At 44.4% G+C, this 19,925-nt stretch overlaps 4 protein-coding genes across 4 annotated transcripts; 2 read left to right on the top strand and 2 right to left on the bottom strand.

Annotated features, from left to right (window-relative positions):
- Positions 1-484: 484 nt before the first annotated feature.
- CCR75_003761 (uncharacterized protein) lies at positions 485-1,342 on the bottom strand. Its single transcript, XM_067961854.1, has 2 exons — positions 1,005-1,342; positions 485-939 (listed from the first exon to the last, which is right to left on the bottom strand). Exons 1-2 carry the CDS (start codon positions 1,229-1,231, stop codon positions 789-791), a joined length of 378 nt encoding a protein of 125 aa, XP_067818148.1. The 5' UTR covers positions 1,232-1,342; the 3' UTR covers positions 485-788.
- Positions 1,343-1,510: 168 nt separating this feature from the next.
- On the top strand, positions 1,511-3,191 carry CCR75_003762 (uncharacterized protein; the record flags this gene model as incomplete). Its single annotated transcript, XM_067961855.1, has 5 exons — positions 1,511-1,914; positions 1,983-2,190; positions 2,267-2,430; positions 2,495-2,612; positions 2,680-3,191. The coding sequence occupies 5 exons, from the start codon at positions 1,511-1,513 to the stop codon at positions 3,007-3,009; spliced, it is 1,224 nt and encodes a 407-aa protein (XP_067818086.1). The 3' UTR covers positions 3,010-3,191.
- Positions 3,192-4,167: 976 nt separating this feature from the next.
- Positions 4,168-5,462, top strand: CCR75_003763 (uncharacterized protein; the record flags this gene model as incomplete). Its single annotated transcript, XM_067961856.1, has 3 exons — positions 4,168-4,243; positions 4,305-4,717; positions 4,782-5,462. The coding sequence occupies exons 1-3, from the start codon at positions 4,180-4,182 to the stop codon at positions 5,460-5,462; spliced, it is 1,158 nt and encodes a 385-aa protein (XP_067818147.1). The 5' UTR covers positions 4,168-4,179.
- Positions 4,966-8,256, bottom strand: CCR75_003764 (uncharacterized protein). Its single transcript, XM_067961857.1, has 7 exons — positions 7,277-8,256; positions 7,097-7,216; positions 6,972-7,031; positions 6,829-6,916; positions 6,384-6,760; positions 5,654-6,321; positions 4,966-5,568 (listed from the first exon to the last, which is right to left on the bottom strand). The coding sequence occupies exons 1-6, from the start codon at positions 7,889-7,891 to the stop codon at positions 6,262-6,264; spliced, it is 1,320 nt and encodes a 439-aa protein (XP_067818088.1). The 5' UTR covers positions 7,892-8,256; the 3' UTR covers positions 4,966-5,568; positions 5,654-6,261.
- Positions 8,257-19,925: the final 11,669 nt, after the last annotated feature.

The raw sequence follows: 19,925 nt of genomic DNA, 5'->3' as shown, positions 1-19,925 counted from the left end.
TAACTATGTGTGGCGCCTACGTGCGCACCGAACAATCGTGTCTTGTGACGATTGGCGGGGTTGAGTAAAACTTTAATCAACCAATGAATAGAACTGATGTTTTATTGCGTCAATATTACCAAATTTGGTAATATTGGAATTATTAAGTCAAATTATAAATAATAATAAATGTTCTCTTTTATTTATTTCTTCTTCTAGAAATTGTATTTATTATTCCGGACACCTAAGCAGCGGCTGGAATGGTCTCCCAATTCGACACCGAAGTTTTAGGTCAAAAAGCGAGCTGTAGATTGGGCATGCTCATAATAAACTTTAGAGTGCTACTATAACGGGGTCCTTAATTAATGGGTGAATGTGATTCCTTACCGACGAATCGTCTATATTCTATGAAAACCAGAATAAATTAATGTTATACCCCATAGCGATATTCAATCAATCATTCATGTGAAGCAAGAGGCAGACTTAAACCAAGCACAAAAAGAATTGTCTATGTCATTATGTACAATATATAGATGAGCCAAAAGAGGTTGAATGTAGTTTATTTAGTGCGAGCGGATGGTCTCGTATTGCATCTACCGCGCAACGCGATGACGCAATTTAATTTAATATTCTACATGACTTGCTAGATAGCGGAATTGATGCTTCACTAAAGAAGTGAACATCTTCTGAGCAATCATTTGCGGTGATAATTAAAAAGCCGTCTGAAGAGGCGTTAAGAATAAAGGAGCGGGGACATAACTTCTACGCAAAGTGATGCTGTTATATCAGCTTATGATCATTTGCAGCAGCTATTTGTCGTAACGAGACTTTTTGATACCCATGCCTGCTACAAAACCCTCGCTTTCTTTTCTGCCCTCGTTCGTTTGATCTGTCCAAGTCTTTTTCATGCCTTCCTCGTGAAAGCCCAGTTTGCCCAGCTCCTCGGGCTGCATAAGCCCTCTGAGAATAATCACAAGATATGATTAAACTATCAATCTGTATGCAGTAGAAACTAGTTGACGCACTTTTCCATGCGGCACTGTAGATATGAGGCCGCCAGCTTTTTGCAGTCAATGTGGCTATTTCCATGCTCTCGGAGACAAGCTAGAAAACTCTTCATAGCTGGTTTGCACTCACCATAGTGATCGAGTGGAAAGGAACCTTTTTCGGGCGGCCGCTTCCTCTGCGATGGTGCCTGCGCTGCGTTCATTGCCGGCGATCGATTACCTGCTACGTAAAACATAAGAATCATTATAAAGCACTTTTTCACGGGATGACAATTGCTTGATGCTGATGGCAACTCATAGCTTAGGCCTCAAATTGCTTGCACCTATCAATACCAACTGCGTAATGCGCTTTGATCACAGCTTGCTTGTGACAATTGATGCACGTAGATAAAAAAAAATCGAGTTTTGTTACAATGAGATGAGTGCGAAGTAATTAAAAGAATACCCCTATCCCTTTGCAAGCACGCGCTCAAAATTTTATTAAAAAATGATCTACTGTACTTGCTCCCTTTCCAGTCTACATCATGGAGAGCTGGACTGACTATTTTACGTCGCACTTCTACGCCATGAAGGCACGACCCGTTTCAGCATTTGATCCTTCCGGCTTCATCATCGTAGTCTCTTTCTTTTTGTTGCTTGTGGGAGTAACAGCCGCTACCGCCCGCAAGCTCGTGTCCAGTAGCGTCGGGCTGCTGCTCCGCTCACGCGTGGAAAAGAATTTGCAGGACATGTCTATCTACGTATTGGACCAACGCTCGCGCGTGGGTGTGAACTTGTTGTACATAAAGGGCTGTGCCATCGACCACTCTGGACGACAGGGCTTTATTGCGGAGATGCTTAGCTACGCCTATCTCTCAAGACTCGCCTTCTCACTTTGCATCTTTGCTATCGCATCCTACCTCAACACGTTGGCTGCTGTCATTGCAGGGTAGAGTTCGTATGGTAAATCTTACGGGCAATTACATACTGATGTTATAAATTGATCAAATATGACAGGTGGCGCACACCAAACGTGGTGATTCTTGACCTCGCCAAGAATAGCACCAGTCTGAAGACCCTTCCAGATCTCGGGCACGATCTTTTTAGATTTGTGATGACTAAAATTTATGGCCACACCACGTACATGGAATGGTTTGACCTCCCTGACGAATTTCTTGCGGCTGTGGGCATGCTGACTTCGCTTATTATCATTCTGCATCCACGTGTACGTCTGGTCGTCTTATCGCTGTGGCAAAAGCCTTTAAATATGTCATCATTACTAATTGGATTCATTTCTAAAGCGCTTGCTGATCATACGTCGCTTCTGCTTTATCTTTGCAGTCATAAACCTTATGCGAGCATGCTGTGTGGCTGTTACTTCTCTCCCAGACGCTAGCCCCATGTGCATCTCTCAATTTGACAGTTTTGAACGCGGCAACTACAAGGCTCTGCCAATTTTTCCGAAGTAAGGCATCGAAATTTACTGTTATAACTGTAATAATTTACTGACTTCGCTTATTTATATTAAGAGCCTTCTTCCGCGCTTGGAAGGTGTTAATCCGCCCGTCACAGCACATCACATGCGGTGATATGATCTTTAGCGGACATGCGGTATTTTTAGCTCTCTGCTGCATGTTTGCGAAAACGGTACGGCGAAGTATCCTTTTATTAATCGTTGGTTTTTGGTTTGATTTCAAAGCTATCTCTTTTACAGTATTGTGTGCGTTCGGAGTTGAACACACCATTCACTCGCCGCTTCCCATATGTACTTTGGTTGATTCGTTATTACAATTACATTGGGTCGGCATGTGGCATTTTTGCTATAGTAGGCACGCGATTGCACTACACACTCGATGTCCTTATCGCTATTTACATCACGATCCAGGTTTGGCTTACATATCATTGGCTTATGAATCACCCAGAGAGCAGCTTTGCCCTTTTAAATTGGCTTGAGCACGCAGAAGTACATTTGGTCGACCACAATGCCTATCGGAAGGCACGACAATCGAATATTTTGGGTGGATGTATCGACAAGATTGAATAAATGCGCTTTTAAGCGCTTTGAATAGCAACAAGCATCAGGGATTCTTTACAACTCAAATAATAGACTTTGAAAAAGGAGTTTAGTGAAATTTAGCCAATATTGCTTCTTCGTCTACAGGCTGCAGCCTTGGGATCATCATGTAAAGCTAGCAAATCAAAAGCAAAATCAATGCTGCATTCAACGCCTCATCCTTAGTCAATTTCGTTAAAAAGCGTCGTCAGCATGCACATATGCCTACTCTACGGCAGCAAAAATATATATTCATTATTTAAGCCAGACTCGCCGAAAGGTTCTTTAGCAGCAAGTTTATATTAAGAAAACTGCAAAGCCGCACAGCTGTAAAGTGCGTTTGGATGCTAGTATCAATGATGGCATCTTGATGCAAAAACAGCTCTCTTTCTTGTCTTTATCGTTAACATTTTCTATAACTCTATCATTTACCTGGGCCACCGTCTTCGGGAATATGTATTTGACTTATTAGCCCAATTTAAATAAGGACTCATTTCACGCCTCTGCAGCAGTGAGACGGGTAGATTTTAGGAGTCGTTTCTTAGCTAGTTCTTCTACCAGCTGAAAATCTTGGCCACACAGCAAAAATCGTGCTTAACAGTTATACTTGTATTAACTAATCGCTACCTGTAAATTCTAATGTAACAAGTGTTAATCGAACCACTGTCATTTTTTTCATTATATTCTCATATACTACTTTGTTGGCTCCAAGCCACGTGGACCTTTGTCCATTTGTAAAGTATTGAAGCGGGTGTCGCACCCTATGCTTCTCGGCTATCCATAGCCGTACCGACATTAAGCCCCATTCCAAAAGTTTATTTTTTTTATTTTATTCTTTCATTTATTGCTTCGGCTACGTTCGAAATACTCTTTTGATACAATTATTACCAGAAAGAGCTTATACTCATTTTTTGATAGATTGCCAATAAAACGTCCTGTGATAGCGCCTATATTTGGTTTAAATTTTACCTTCCACTCCTTTAGTATAAAATAACGTATGGTTTGGGGTAAGGAGGAATAGACGATTTACCTAACGAATTAGTAAACGATAATCTCACTTAGCACAATATTATCTGTGATTAATGACAACGCGAGGTAAAACGTCCAGCTTATAAGGCAAAATTTATTGATAATACATGGGTACGTTTGGATAAAAGCAAGATGATGCATTGTACGCCGAGTGATGAAGCGATGAATGCAAGTGGCTCTCTAATAATGGAAAATGGTTTGTGGTGGTCATTCAAACTGCACATTCATAAATTAGCTTATTAGTTTGATGGTCGCAGTGCGCTTCTCAGCATCTAAAGTTGCGCTAATCACGGGGCTGCACGACTATGGCGATGTGACGGAAGAGTTTTTAAATTGCGTTTATCAGAATCGACAAGAGACTTTAGAACAAGACGCTGAAAAACTTCAATTGCGCCTCGTTTCTAAGGACGAAGAGCTCGAGTTGCTGGTGCAGAAAAGTGGGACGGAAGCGGCCTCTCAGGTTCGAGCGGCGCTGCGCTGGGCGAAAGAGAAGTCAATTCCTGCTCGTGTTGGAGTGGCTCAAAGGCTCTTGACAGGAGTTGATAAGCGGCTGAATGAGGCGCAGAAAGGCAAGAAACTCGCAATAGTTGAGGTGCAGGAGGCGAGAAAGCTTCTAGCCGAGAAAATACATACAAGCGTTGGCACTCGAAACGAATCGCTGGCTTTGAAAGTGAGTCGCGTTCTTGCTCAGGATAATTCAAAGATGTTTAACGAAGAGTGCTATTCTTACGCAGGCTTACGAGCGACAAATTGGGTCTCCAGTCCGGCTTACAAATGAAAGATTTTATTTTCTCACATTTCCTCGACCAGGAAAACAGACTGAACAGGAAACGATTGTGGACTACACGCTTTTAAGTGGACAAGGTCAGCGCTCATTTGCTTTCAAAAGGCAGTCAAAACGATTACTTCAGCCTGCAAAGACGGCAATTTTTGAGGAAAGCAAAATGCCTTCTGACGGCTTCTTTTCCATTTGTGGCATGGTGGATGGAATCGCAGATGTGTTGACCATTTCGGCTGACGATGAGTGGGAAATAAGCCCTGTAGTTGTGGAGGTAAAAAATCGAATGCGTCGCTTTCGAACTCCGCCACCGATTTACGATCAAATTCAAGTAGCTGTTTATATGAAAATGCTGGGGGTCGAGCATGGCGACTTAGTACAATGTATTTACGGTGATGATCCCCACCCTTCCATTCAAGTATCTCGCGTGTCATTGGGTATATCCCCGCTGTGTCTTTCAGACTCTTCATCAGGACAAGTACGCGACATTTGGTCAGAGATGATTGTACCACGGTTATATGCTTTTGCAGCGGCAGTAGAGAAAATGCGTGCGAACGAATCTTTGCGACTCAGCTTTTTGATCGGAACTGGGGAAGAGCGACGGACTATACTACGTGCTGAGTGTAATTTCCTGTAAAATTATATTGTGTACCGAGTTGATAAACACGATCACCCTGCTTCGTTGGCTCGATTTTCTGCCTCGATCTGTGGACAGACTCACGGATGCCCAGTCTTCGATATTACTGTAAGACTGAGCATGCGTGATATCATAGCACAGCGTAGAAACAATTCTTGCTCATTATCGTGCTATTTATTGTTTGACCATACCTGCAGCACAATGATATGATCTCACGGTATTTTAAAAAGGCCCGGTTTGATCGTCTGCTTGTCGCGCAGCGAAGCCATCATCTACAAAAAGGTACGACAAGACTGGGCTCGCCAACGGATCCATTCATAGCAGCAGAAGCTCTATCGCTGAGTCCATTCGCCTCTGCATTGAAACAGTTCTGTTATAAAAACAAGCAAGGAAGCACTCATTGATGATAAACACAGATAAGACAATCTTCATCGAGGCAATGCATTTGCAACCTAAAGAAAGCTCCACCACTTCCAACCATTCCTGTTTGTCTGCTAAAATACTTGTTTTATGCTCTGTGCCATTTGTGGCGTCGAAAGTCCTGGCCTGTCACACTTGGCAAAACAGTGCCACTTATCCAGCAAGCATTAGCACAAGCCTCATGAACAGCTCCGTCAGTCTGATCGTTGTAACGCTAGCCAACTGCTGCTCACCAAACGTGCTCACTAGCCACCGACATCGGATCCTGGTAGTCTGCTTACTACATGCTCTCATTGATTGCATTTTGCGCTTCGCTGCTGCGATTCTTCTGTATGTCACCTCCACGACTAGTCCATCGGCTATTCAGCCGATAAAAAAATCAAATTTTGGCAGGAGCGCCTTGCGCAGTTGAATCTTTCAGCGTGAACACTTTTTTCTTCTTCAGGATTGTAAAGTACCCATTAGCCAGGCCAAGTTAAATGACGACATAAGCCAACGCACCCGTTCGCCCTTGTCAATTAGTTCTCTCTTGCCACTACTTAGACCCTTCCGGCGCACATGAAGTTTCGGATCGGTCTTTTTGGTCCCTTCACCGTCAGCTGCTTCGGTTCCATCTTTAGCCGTTTTAAAGTTGTTTCGTCCACGCCCACCAGACTTTTTGCCAGCTTTAATAACACGAGTCTCGAATTTGCAATCCGTTTGGGTACTACCAGGTGGTGTCGTTCCATTAGAAATTTGGATTGGGCTGCTGGATACGGGAGCAGGCTTTAAAGTCATTATACGCAAAATCGGCTGCGATGGCTTTGCCGTCGACACTTCTGACTTCGTAGACTCTCTGTTTGACGCAACTTTTCCGCGCTGCTTGCGACTTTTAGGATCTTAAGTGTCATCATCCACGATTTACAAGTAATATTAGAAATGTCACCGGAAGCTGCTAGAACTATACCTTGGGAGATACCAACATTGCCACTTTGCTTTTTTGGGCGATCCTTCGAAGACTTTAGCTTTTCTTTTGGTACCTTTTGCTTCGTGCCCTTTGAAAACTTAAATTAGTATAAGCATGGCTATCAAATAGAAATTGCATCTCACATCTTTCTTGCCCTTCTGTCGCCGTCCGCTTTTATCGAGTTGTTTAATGCCAGATTTGCCCTACAAAAACACAACAAATCCAATAAGATTCCACACATCATGCTATCGATTTAAACCCAACGCACTTTGCCCTTGTCGCGGCTGTGCGCCTTGCGCTCGTTCAGATACTTCACCAGCGCTGCCACTGGCTTTTCCGTTGCCTCACCTTCGGCTAAATCTGCAAGGGCTTCAGCACTCGGGGATGTCTACTCCAGGAAAGCGAGTTAGGTCTTCATACTATAAATACTTCCCGCCACAATACTCACGTCTTTGACTGTCGCCAATTGTTCCAAGAAAGCTGCAAACTCTGGATCACGGTCAATCGTCCCAACCTTTGCGTCCTTGCGCTGTTTTTCTCGCGGGATTTTCTGGAAAGGGGCGAACTCAACTTCAAGCGGTTTAACGTCCCTCTGATCCTTTGTCTCTGGATGAAACAACTGCCCGTGTAGCGACGCAATGAGTTTGCGTGCACTTTCAGGTGTCTTTTTCATGTCTACATAGACACGTGAAGGCGTTGGTGGGCGATTTTTGTTGCGCTTACACCCAGGAACGAAACGCCAAATCAACTCTTCGTCCACGCCGTAGACCTTTAGCAGCTCGCGCACTTGCATCTCTGAAACATCCGGCTGAACATAACGTACCAATACTTTCTTAAGCACTGTCGTCACAGCCCGCGTAGGTCTCGTGGTAGCGACAATTGGAGTAGAGGATGCGGACAAGCCTCCACCCCCGCCTCGCTTGCTGCCGCTACTACCTCGTTCGCGCCTCTTTGGCATACCTTTTGAGCCTTCAGTATCACTTACGCTGGTTGTAATGCTGCGATCGCCTCGAATCCCGCGCCCGCGGCCTTTGCCCGAGCCGCGGCGAGGCGGTGGCGTCATTGGTTTGAATACCGAAGGTTTAGAGTTCTGGACCAAGGGGTGATTCGAGTTCTGGTATAAAGTATCGGAGTACAAGCCTTGATTACAGTATTTGTACTCCTATTTAACATTGCCAAATAGTGCATCCCTTAACTCCCCCCGTCGCTTGATGAATTTGCGCTTTAGGATACTTTCATGTACTTCTTATACATGAAAGTCTTATCATTATCGAAACGAAGGCCACCGCATCCTTCTGACTCGAACTTACAGACGTGACGCTGCAACTCGCTGTCCTGCGTTCCTCACTTTCTAAGCAGCTTTTTTTTTCCTCGGAAGTGTGTGTTTCGAGAGACCTAATGTTGTATTTTCGAACTTATAGACTCATATCCACGGGACTCGATGATCCGAATAGATCCTTAATATTGGCTTAGTGTACTTAAATGGCTCATGCGACCCATTTTGAATGGAGTATTAATGCCTGCGGTTAACTTATTTACGTCAGAATTGCTGCAAACCATACAAGAGCATTCAACAAAAGTAGTCCAGGCCCGACAACAATGCAACATCAGTTGTAATTCTACTTTTTAGATCATGAAGCAGTTCAAGAGTTCGTTAGAGAGCACAGGTTGAACTCGTAAGTCTCTGCATTGAATGCAACGATCCATTTCGTTCTCTAAGCTCGTACGTTGCGACCTTACAAAGCTAATGCATCTTCTCCAGCGTCTACTTGCATATTATATAATTCTTGTACAATCTCCTCCATATTGGCGTTATGCTTCTCAATTCCAGATTTTGCACTAATGATGCGATCTTTAGTGCGCACCGCCTACCCGCACACTCAAAACTTCAACTCAGGATTTATTTATAAATCGGGCAGCATATCGCATGTCTCAAAACTTCAGTTTGTATACTCTTAAAAGTTGACTCGATCTCGCAATTCCTCTTGAATCCTCTTTCACTATTTACTTCATGTCGTTCCCTTTCAAAATCTTTTTGAAGGGCACCCACTTTTCGAAACTCTCGCTTCGACTCAAGCGCCTTAATATTAATTTAGTGCCGCTCCGCAAATCGATTGTGCAGAGACCGATTTGCTAAATGGCAAAGGTTGACATTTTCTTCCGCAGTGAGCACTTCAACAATTGCTGCGCCATTATCTATGATGATATGTCACAAAGAGCTGATAAACATGTAATTACAGTGTCGAATGATTAAAACGCTTATAAGCAAACATACCTTGGTTTTGCTTCGTATTTCAATTTCTTTTCCTCCAACAACTTGTTGCCCCATTCCGAGTGCCCGGTCTACATACTAATGACGCTTTAATATTTGTACTATTCATAGCTGCAAACACGACTCTATCCAACAAAAAACGTACTTCGAGTGAAGCTAAGTGCTTCTCACCGATTATCCTTGCTTGACTTTATCTGCCGCTTTGGTTTGCCTAGCTCACATTGATTGACTTGCTTTGCAAACCGCAAGGAACAGAGGCTCTCGCTAGCAGATTCCAAAGTTGGTGATAGGTTTACCATCATCAAGGTTTTGCCATCACCTGAAAGGCTGCTTTGGAGCAAATAAGTTAATTTTGAGTTTCGAAACGGAATCTAACGAGTTTCAAGGACAAAGTAAGTGAGATAAACAACGACAGGTATCGAGCAAACCGGAGTCAAAGCCAACTTACGTGAGAAGCCTTGTTTCCAATAGCGTTAAAGACATCGGCAAGGCAGCTTAAACTCTTGTTTATTGCTTGAGTTTCCTTTAATCGGTCGCCAGAGACATTTGATCGTGAAGCACGTTCACTACCAGCCAAGTCAACAAGATTTAATTGACCGTTAAGTACAACTCCATCCTTTTCTTTAACTCCTTGCAAATGTAGCGAGAATACGCTATGAGACCGAGACGACTGCGCATTCATATCAGTACACGCCACGCTTCGCACTCTGCTTGCTTGCTCCATCAGGACCTCGACTTGTTCGACAGCAGTGACGTCCACCATAGTTAGTCCGGGAACGTAAACACCTCCTCTTGCATCCTTCTTGATGCAAAGTTTTTCATCATTAGCATGTTTTTCGACTAGCAGGTCATTTAAGGTTTCATTGTATATTTCTAAAAACGAAACTTTCGTGGTATAATTCCACCCCTGATTTTTCAGAGCTTCACACTCTTGCAATATCATCTCGATGGCTCTAGGAATAATTCCACGCATCTGACCGTTGCCACTCCCTTGCATCTACTCGTGTAACAATTGTAAGCAAAACAATTAGACACTTACCACTAAAACCTTCATTGGAAGCAGTTTGATAGCTTACCGTGTGAGTTTTTCCCGAGCCAGTTTGGCCATAAGAAAATAGACAGACATGATACCCGTCCATCGACGACTGTACAAATTCACACACGTGTTCAAACACAGCATCCTGGCCAGCAGATGGAGCAAACACTTTGTCGAACGTGAAAGCAAAAGAATCCGGCTGGGATGCGTTCTTTCCGGGGCGAAGCAGCTTAAGGCTTTCACCGTCGAAGTCACATGAAATAACTGGAATCATTCTCGTGGGATCACAATGATCTGACGGTAAAAACGGTCGAGTCCTAGCAAATACTCGGACATTTCCGCGTAATTCCTTGTACACAATAATAAATGGTTGATTATTTTCCACAAAACTTTCAATTAACAGCAGACTTACTTGTATAGTGTTGTGCATTGCCCTTCTCTGTTTATCACCCTGCTTGATCTTCTCTTGCAGTTCCAAAATCAGACCGTCTTTCATAGCGATCGATTGAACCCCTTGGTTGGTCATCTCGCCAAGGCGTCGGCGCAAAATGTCGGCCTCACGTTTAACATTGCACAATTCCTCAATATCCACGTCACGAGCTGTGGTAACTCGAGCCCGCAAAGTCTGGACTTCACTTTCAAGACTGACCTTCTCCTCTTGTAACGTATCGATCTGAATTTTAAACTGCTCTTTCTCTTGCTGAAATTTAGCTACTAATAGGTCAAGCTGGTGTTGATGTTGTTCCTTGGACAAAACACTAGCAGATTGGAGTCGCTTCATTTCAGCCTTTACTGCTTCCATTTGGGCATTAACCGCAATATGCTCTGTCCGAAGTTCACGGACCTGGCCTTCAAGCATTTGGCGAACACCTCCTTCAACTCCGACTTTTTGCAGATTTTGTTGAAGCTCATTTTTAAAATGCTTCACTTGAGCATGAAGTTCCAGCTCGCTTTTCTCAGCCTCTTTTCTAGATTGAATCTCTAACTGCAGTTCACAAACATTACGACAGAGGATACATGATTTAAACGCCAGAGACACATACGTAGCTGCTCAGCGTACATCTAATTGCATCCGGAGATCACGAACTATTGTTGAGCTTGACAAATCTTTTTGCTCGAGAAGTCGAATAGCTTTTTGAAATTGCTCTACTTTATCCGCCAACTCTTTCTTGTCTGCTTCAACCTTAGTACTGACAGAAGCATTAAACCTTTGAATTTCAGTTAGACTTCTCACAAGATTCGAAACTTCTTCGTCCTTGTGTTGTAGCTTTTCCTTTAGCTCTATCACGTCACTTGCCGTACTACTCACACGAGCCTCTAACGCCTGATTTTTGGCCTTAAAGGTGCAACCTTCCATCTCAAATCGTGTGCGTCGTTCACGCTCATCGTTTAACTTGTTTGCAGCATCGATCGCCTTATCCTTGTATTCGTCCAGCACTTTGAGCGCAGCAGCCAGCTCTTCACGTGCCTTGCTGCATTGCGCCTGGAGCTTCTCTAGCTCTATTTTGTTGCGCTTGCTATCCTCGTCGCCCTTTTTATCATATAAACATCTCAGCTCGTGTATCCTTTCTGCAGATCGCTGACGCTCATTCTCCAACCGTGTTTCATGAGTCTTTAGCTCCAATTTAAAGTTATCGTTTATTTTCAAAGCCTCTTCGAGCTTGATTTCCTGTTTCGCCGCATTATCTCGAAGTTCTGCGTTCCTGCGAATAGCGTCCTGCTCAGATTTGCTAGTGCTTGTTATGGTTTTTTGCATCATTCGATTCTGCTCTTGTAGTTTTTTTACCTCGGCTTCTAATTGAGCCTTGCTTTTAGCCGTCAACAGTAGAACTGCCTGTCGTCGCTCCAATGTCGCCTTCTCTGCCGACAATGTTTCGTCCATTGTCGTAGATATCTTGCTAAATTCTTGAATCTGCAGTGACAAAGACAACAGCAATTGTACGTGAGATCGGAGGAGACGCATTTTCCCTGTTATTCCCGCTCAATTTAACCTTTTCAACGATATTGCGCAGACCAGTCTTGAGCTGTTTAATGTAATTAATCTGTTCTTCTTTGCGTGCTTTTACTGCAAATTTGTTTGCTTTCGGTCGAAATGAAAGAAGCTGGTCGAGCGTCGCGACCGTGTCTTGACCAAATATTTCCCTAAAAGTCTTCGATATATGCAAGTTAAGGCCTTGTAAATTGACGTTTTCCATCGATGCATCTATTGCAATATGATTTTTTCCTAAAAAATCTTCAGCAATTGGGTGCAGATCACTTGCGAGCAGTGGTTTGGTCTTCATAGTCACAAGAGATGCCGGTAGCTGTGAGATTGATGGCCCTTTAAAGCCAAAACGGCGAGCACAGGACGGGGTTGCATTGACAGCCGTAGTCCTCGGAGCCTTTGCAGGTGGAGGAAGGTCTGTCGACGAGAACACGAGGCTCGCGACTTCGCTAGAGTCCGTGGGCGGCTCTCCTTCTTTCCTGCGCTTACCGCTCATGTCTGCGCTTAGATTAAATAAAGTTATCTTGCATAAAAACAAAATTCAACAAATAATTCAAGAATTATAAAATATTGTGACATGCTTTTGATATTCACTTTGAAGTATTGCCGTAAAGTCCCTTTTGGGTTCCGCCTATAACAAAACCACTAATCCTATCTAAAAAGAGGATTGGTGGACTGTCGATCCGTAAGGACCGTGCCTTGGCAAATTTAACTTACCTACAATTTGGCGATCATGAACCTTATCCCTTCCAAAGGCACCCACCATCTTTGTAATGGGGCACATATCGGTCAGAGAACCGTTGTTGTAATACATTTACCTTATGGGTAATATATACCCTTTTATCCTATACTAGAATAGTTAATTACTCAAATCCCATTTATTATGGGTAACAAGTGTTCGCCGCCAGATATAAATCTGGCGGCCGAAATCTATATTTAAATTAGCTAGGGTAAGGTTTAAGGTTTAATAATTAATTAAGTGCAGTTCCCCTTTTGATCTTAAAGCGTCGAGTGCCTTCGTAAGGCTTGCGCATTGATCTGTAAGAGATATAAGCCTTTCTAAGGTATATACTCTTGGGTACTAGTTGCCACTTGGTTTTAGGAACCCCTGAATGCTTTAAACTAGGAATCATTAAGCATTGATAGCTTGTACGACTCTCTAAGTTGTTGAACCCATTAGTTCTACATAACTAGAGACTCTCCGAATCTAAAAGTCTTTCTCTGACTTTAGGAGTGGGGTAGCTCCGATACATCTAGTAGCACTCGTAGTCAATCTACGCCTTAGTCTTTATAAGACTAGCCTTCACTGAAATGGAAGAGTTTCGAGAACTTTCAGAGGCGCAACGCGCAGCTGATGACAAGCTTAAAACTTTAACATGTAAAGTTCATTATGTCCCGAGGACCAGAGGTCCTGCATGCAAGGCTTGAAGCCTTCATGCGATATAAATCCACCCTGATTGGCCAGGTACAAGATCACCTTGCGGCATCGATGCCAACCCGGTACATCTCTGCACCTGATTCAGAGCCAAAGGTCGCCCTTTAGCTGTCAATAAAAAGACATTTGAGGAAAAGAGGGAGAAATCTTCCTTTTTGGATTAAGCAGATGGAGATTTCCATTAATTTCGCCTTGCTCTTAGCAGAAGGCAAAAGGTGGCTATGGCCATTTCCAAACTCGGAGGTAGAGCCATGGAGTGAACACTATCGTGTAGTACGTCCATAGACGACGACGCTCTGCCTTCATGGATTCGCTGAAACAGCAAATGTCTAGCATGTTTGCACCGCCTGATCAGGCTTTTCGCATGCCAGCACGGCTCCTAGCGACTCGACAGGGTAAACGAACCCAAGTGGACTTTGTCCAGGAGTTGAGAACTCTCATTGCAACCAATAAAGACCTATATAAAAAGATAAAGTTATTGGTGATTTAACTGATTTAGAATCTCTTTTTTTTCTTGAAAAATAATGTGATAATTTTAAAAAAAAATTGGTCTATTCATCAAGACCCGGTGCAAGAAGCAATTTTTGTAACAATTTTAATGGGGGGTCTTACTGAGGGCGTTGCCCGGACGAATTATACCGACCTTATTCTGCTACTTTCGAAGAGGCAATTGCCATAGCGCTACGCGCTGAGTTTGACTTTAAGTCTGCTCGCGTTAGCACGCCTGTTCACGGAACAAGCTCTTCGAGCACATGAATGCCGTTTAATAGAGCGGAACCTATGGGTTTAAGCCTCGTTGAGGAAGGAGAAGAGGCTCTTCAAGCTGTGGAACAGCATAGGACCATCCGTAGATGTTATATGTGCGGAAGCACAAAACATTTACGCCCTGCCTGCCCTCTTCAAAATTCGCGTAAAGCTCGAAAGAGCTCCAACTCCGACCTATACCAGAGATCTGGTACGGTGCGGGAAAACGTCGATACCCAGTAGGTGCGGGGCGCCCTACTGGGGAAGACCTAGGCTCTGTCGAACCTCTTGGAGGTGAGAGTAAACAGGACCTCGCCCCAATTAGCTCGGTGCGCAATGGCACGGGGCGTGAGTACAAGCCTGGCTTGTTAGTCGCTCAAGCGACTGTGAAAAGCTTTGATAAGTAATGGTCAATTTTAATTGACTCAGGAGCGTCTAGCAGTCATGCTCGACGTCTTTCCCTTGAAGGAAAGGCCGAGATGGCACCATACTGAGTGTTAGTAGTGACACTATTGGCGGTTCGCCAGGACCTCAAGGGTGCAATATCCCTGAGATACGTGGAGTGGCACGTCTTAGTCCACCGAGTGTGGTCGGCCGAGGTGGCACCATACTGAGTGTCAATAGTGACACTATTGGCGGTTCGCCAGGGCATTTTGGGTCAATCCCTTCTAATACACGTGATGCGACACGTATAGATTCGCTAGCTAAGGAAGTTGAGTTACCTACCTCCTTGTCGGATGTCGAATTAGACACCATGTCTGGTATAGAGCCAATACAGGCTGGAAAATCCGGGGACTTCAATGTCCCGGCCTCTAAGAGGCGTATTGTCTCTACTCCATGACAGGGTGGATGCGAAGCGTTTATACTGGTACGAGTGAGCAATTACACACGCTTGTAATGGTGTAACCGGTAACATTGAGGGAGAAGTTAGCCTTGCGGCAATCCCTTCGTTACATGCTCTTTTAGAGCTAGACGAAATGTCTATTGATGAGTGCGGCCTAGCCTTAAAGGCTGGTGACTTATCTGAAATGGTGGTCGTTCGACCAACGGTTGATTTAAACACATCTTGGACGAAGCTATCCTGGATGACACAAAAGCTGCACTTAGTGCGCGGAGTGGGCCATCAATATTTAAAGATACTACGGATCTATTTTATTCCTGATTAAGGAATTCCAAGATGTGGTATGTACCAATCCACCATCTGTTTACCCCCGGATAGAGGTGTCCATCATGAAATAGACTTGGTTCCTGGAACCAAATACCGTGTCACGCGACAGTGGCTTTTACCAAAGGAACAGTGTGACGTCATTAACGATTTCTCCAGTGCTAAACACGAGGCTGGAATCGACGCCGACATTTTGTGTCAAAAAGCCAAATGGTAAATGACACATTGTACCTGCTTTTAAAGAGCTTATTGCTGCCACTATACCAGCAAAAAACCCCAATTCTCGAAAGGATGTTCTTCCGAACAGTATGGTGGGATTTACAATGTACAGTACACTTGACTTAGTCTCGTTATTACCAACTGCTCATGCAAGCTAGCTATATCCCGCCTACAGCGGTTAGTACCCCAAGCGGTATGCTATGGGAGTGGTTGGTTGTGCCACAAGGGATTTCCAATGCCCCGGAAACATTTAATCGCTAGTGACGCAACTATTTCGCCCTCATCGAGGTTATGCACAAACTTATTTTGATGACAATTTTGTCCATAGTCATGCGGAACAGGGTCGGTCGGATATGGAAAATCATTTCGACAATTTGCGAGCAGTGCTCGAGTGTATGCGTATGTGTACAAATCAATTGTATGTGCACAAATAAATTGTATGCCAATGCATCTAAATGCATTTTTGGCGCAGAAGAAAATCCTTTCTTAGGGTGCTTCGTTGGGAAGCGGGGCCTTAAAGTGGATCCCGCTTAGGTAAAAGTCATAGTAGATTGGCTCGTTCCTAAAAACTAAAATAATTTGCGTGAGCGGTTAGGCCTCGCCAATTATTTACGCAAATATAGCGAAAATACGTTGATATTGTTAGGCAATTATCGAATCTCCTTAAACACAGAATGGTGCTGGACTAGCACAGAAAATAATGCTTTTCGAGCAGTTAAGGATAGTCGTATTCACGCCCCGATTCTGTCACTGTTAAATCCAAATTGACCTTTCAGTGTCGTCTGTGACGCTTTGGATTTTGCCATTGGCAGTGCTCTGTTACAAACAGATGTTGATGGGTGTGATCATGAATGTGTTATTGCGTTCGAGTCTAGAGAGCTTAAAGCTGCGGAAAAGAACAACCCAGTTCATGACAAATAGTTACTTCCTATGAAGTATGCTCTCGTCAAATTCAGAGTTCATGTGCTCGGCTCTAAGACGTTTGTAATATATACAGATCACGCGTCATTACGCATGGCCACTAAGTCACCCCATCTCTCACATAGAATGGCCCGATGGCTATCCTTTTTCGCCGAGTGCAACTTCGAGGTGAAGTATAAGCCTGGCAAGCAGAATGCTTTGGCCGATGCGTTATCACGCAGGCCGGATAATAAGCTTTCTCAGTTAACAACAATAATGTCGCCTATTACTGAACTAATCCTTTCGGCTTACGCGCAGGATGAACAGTGTGTAGCTCTTCTACGAGCTCTGAAGAGCAGTGAATCACGTTCTAAAGTGTCGGCACGTTTTGTGCAAGGTTACATCGATTTTCTATCGATAACGATTTTCTATCGATAACGACCTGTTGCTTTATTGCACGGACGCTGCGGATCCTCCGCGCGTCATTGTTCCTCATGATGAGGATTTGAAGTTCCGAATCCTCTATGAGGCACACGATACTGTCCTTGGTGGTCATCTCGGTAGAGAAAAGACCTACGGTTCCGTAAGCCAGACTCATTGGTGGCCCAAACTTTACTATTGTGTCAGCACATACGCTCGCACATGCGAAACTTTGCCAACGGGTTGAGCCCTCGGCGCATGATGCTGCACCACTGCAAGTCTAATTGTACCCACAGGGTGTTGGGAGTCCGTTAGTATGGATTTGTTTTCGGTCTACCGAAAGGTTCGGCCGGTAACACCGGCATAGTGGTCTTAGTTGACGGATTGAGCAAAATGGCTCACTTAGCGGCTATGCCAAATACCATTGATAGTGAAGGTACTGCAAGGCTGTTCATCTATCGCGTGTATCGACAGCACGGTTTGCCAGTGGCAATTGTCTCTGATCGGGACCCCGTTTCACGGGTAAATTCTGGAAATCGTGCTTGGCACCAAATTGGACATGTCCATTGCGGACCATCCGCAGACCGATGGTCATACTGATAGTGTCAATCGCGTCATTGAAGCCGTTTTACGCAGTGTATGTGCACAGATGCCAATGCGCTGGAGCTCAATGCTCCCAGTGGTGGAATTTGCGTTAAATAACGCTGTTCATGCCTCTACAGGCTACACTCCGCTCTATGTCAACGGTCTGACCCACCCATGCGTTCCTTTAACGATAGCACTGCGTGGCTCAGGGCTTGGCGGGGGAGAATTTGCCGATAGGCTTGCTGATATCAGCCCTGTTATCGTCCGGAAATAAGTAAGCGAGTTTCTCGCGACACGATTTAGTGTCTTAAGACATGTAATAAGGATACAATGGCTGATAGCCAAGACAAACAAAAAGAACAAGCAGATGCCAAAGGCAGAAGCTGTATTAATTCTTATATGGTCGGAGACCGAGTTTTACTAAACGCTAAAAACTTACCTACCAACTTGGTTTCCGCGGTCTTCAAGACCAAATTGCGCCCGCGCTTTATTGGGCCATTTACGGTCGTGGCCAAGAAGGGTCTAGCTTATACGCTAAACCTTCCTAGCACGCTGCGTACACACGCAGTGTTCTACATCGTCTTACTTAAGTTATATCGGGACCCTTCCCACGTGGATTTAAAGACGCTTACTCCTAGACAGGCGGTGGTGTCGCAGATTGCTGCATCATCACCAGGATGTCCAGCTGGCCCTCTAAACGAGGTTGCTGACGTTCCAGCATCAAAAGACGGTTCTTAACCGCCTCAAAATAGCCCTTAACACGATCAGGGGGTACCCTCTTCTGAAAACTCTCGGGAGTTTGAGGTACCTCTTCGGCAAAATTGCTCGTGCGCCTTTGGCGCCAAGCTCAGGGTCAACGCGCGTCAAACGACGCCTCCCACCACTAGAAGTGGGATTAGGTGGATCTATAGTCTCAGAGCAGCTTTGTTCCATGGTTGCACGGTCAATAGAATCACTGATTTATCGTCTAGGCTTTTCTGCGTTTTGTGGCATAAAAGCCGAACGTAACCGGCATTTGGCCTTAAGCTTAGCGAAGTCGTAGCGAAGCTTCCGTTTCAAACGAACATCAGCCACATCCGCAGACTCTCTATTATTCCAAATATTGCCAAGGTGGCGGGCCCGATGGATTCAGTTCTCAATGAAACTTCGTTTTCACTTCTTAATTCGTTTGGAAACAAAACGATCGGAATTTCCCTCATTTAGGTCACCGAATCCACACGGGCTTGATCACGTAAACGCGTCAGAGACGACTTCGCGTCATTACCTTTGGCGTAAGGTATCGCTCATGAAGAGCGTCGCGATAGCAAGCTCTCCCGGCGTCCTCGCCGTGGGACACGAGATACGGATAGTCAAGCTGTATCCCGCGATCTCTTTAAGTCGCTCTTCAACACCAAGCGGAGTGAATCTATATTCACTATGAGTTTTAGCTTTCGCTATCTCGGCAGCTCGACGCCGAGTTTGTTCCTATATGAGGATTGCCCGCTCTTGCTCTTCATCGAGCGGATTCGTAACGATGTTGGACTCATGGTCATGTGTCCTGCTCAATGCAGTTAAGACATCAGCGGCACACGTTCTGGGAACGAGTTCGGGGCCCGTCGACGTTTGTCCGGAGGAGAAGGCGTATAAGAGCGACGCTCTTGTTCCTCATCCTCTGATGGAGTGTGACTTTCAAAGTCCACCATTCCCTAATCGTCGAGGAAGGTGCTAAGAGTGTGTGACTCACGCTTAACTGTCATGGGACAAACGAAAGAAAAACACAACCAAACAGTTAGCTGTTCAGGTTCCAACCTTAAAGAGGAAATGAAGCGAATGTTGTCACTCGGTATGAACAGTCTGATGGAGGAGGGTGTAATGGGGCACACATTGGTTGGAGAACCGTTGTCGTGGTGCATTCACTATATAGGTAAAAAACCCTCTTATCCTATTCTGAAATTGTAAATGACTTAAATCCCATTTATTATGGGTAACAAATGTGTTCGCCGCCAGATATAAATCTGGCGGCCGGAATCTATTTTTGAAATTAGCTAGGGTGAGGTTTTTGGATTAAATAATTAAATAAAGTGCTCCCCCTTTTGATCTTAAAGCGTCAAGTGCCTTCCTAAGGCTTGCGCATTGATCTGTGAGAGATAGAAGCCTTTCTAAGGTACATACTCTCGGGCACTAATTGCCACTTAGTTCTACGAACCCCTGAATCCCTTGAACTAGAATTCATGAAGCATTAATAGCTTGTACGACTCCCTGAGTTGTAAATCATTCGTTCTATAGAACTAAGAGACGCTCTGAGTCTAAAAGTCTTCTTCTGACATTAGGAGCGAGGTAGCTCCGCTACAAAACCTG

Source organism: Bremia lactucae (genome assembly GCF_004359215.1).
Source record: "Bremia lactucae strain SF5 chromosome Unknown BlacSF5_NotPlaced_69_SHOA01000026.1_149490bp, whole genome shotgun sequence".
Taxonomy (NCBI): domain Eukaryota; phylum Oomycota; class Peronosporomycetes; order Peronosporales; family Peronosporaceae; genus Bremia; species Bremia lactucae.
This window is presented reverse-complemented; position numbering and strand designations above follow the sequence as displayed.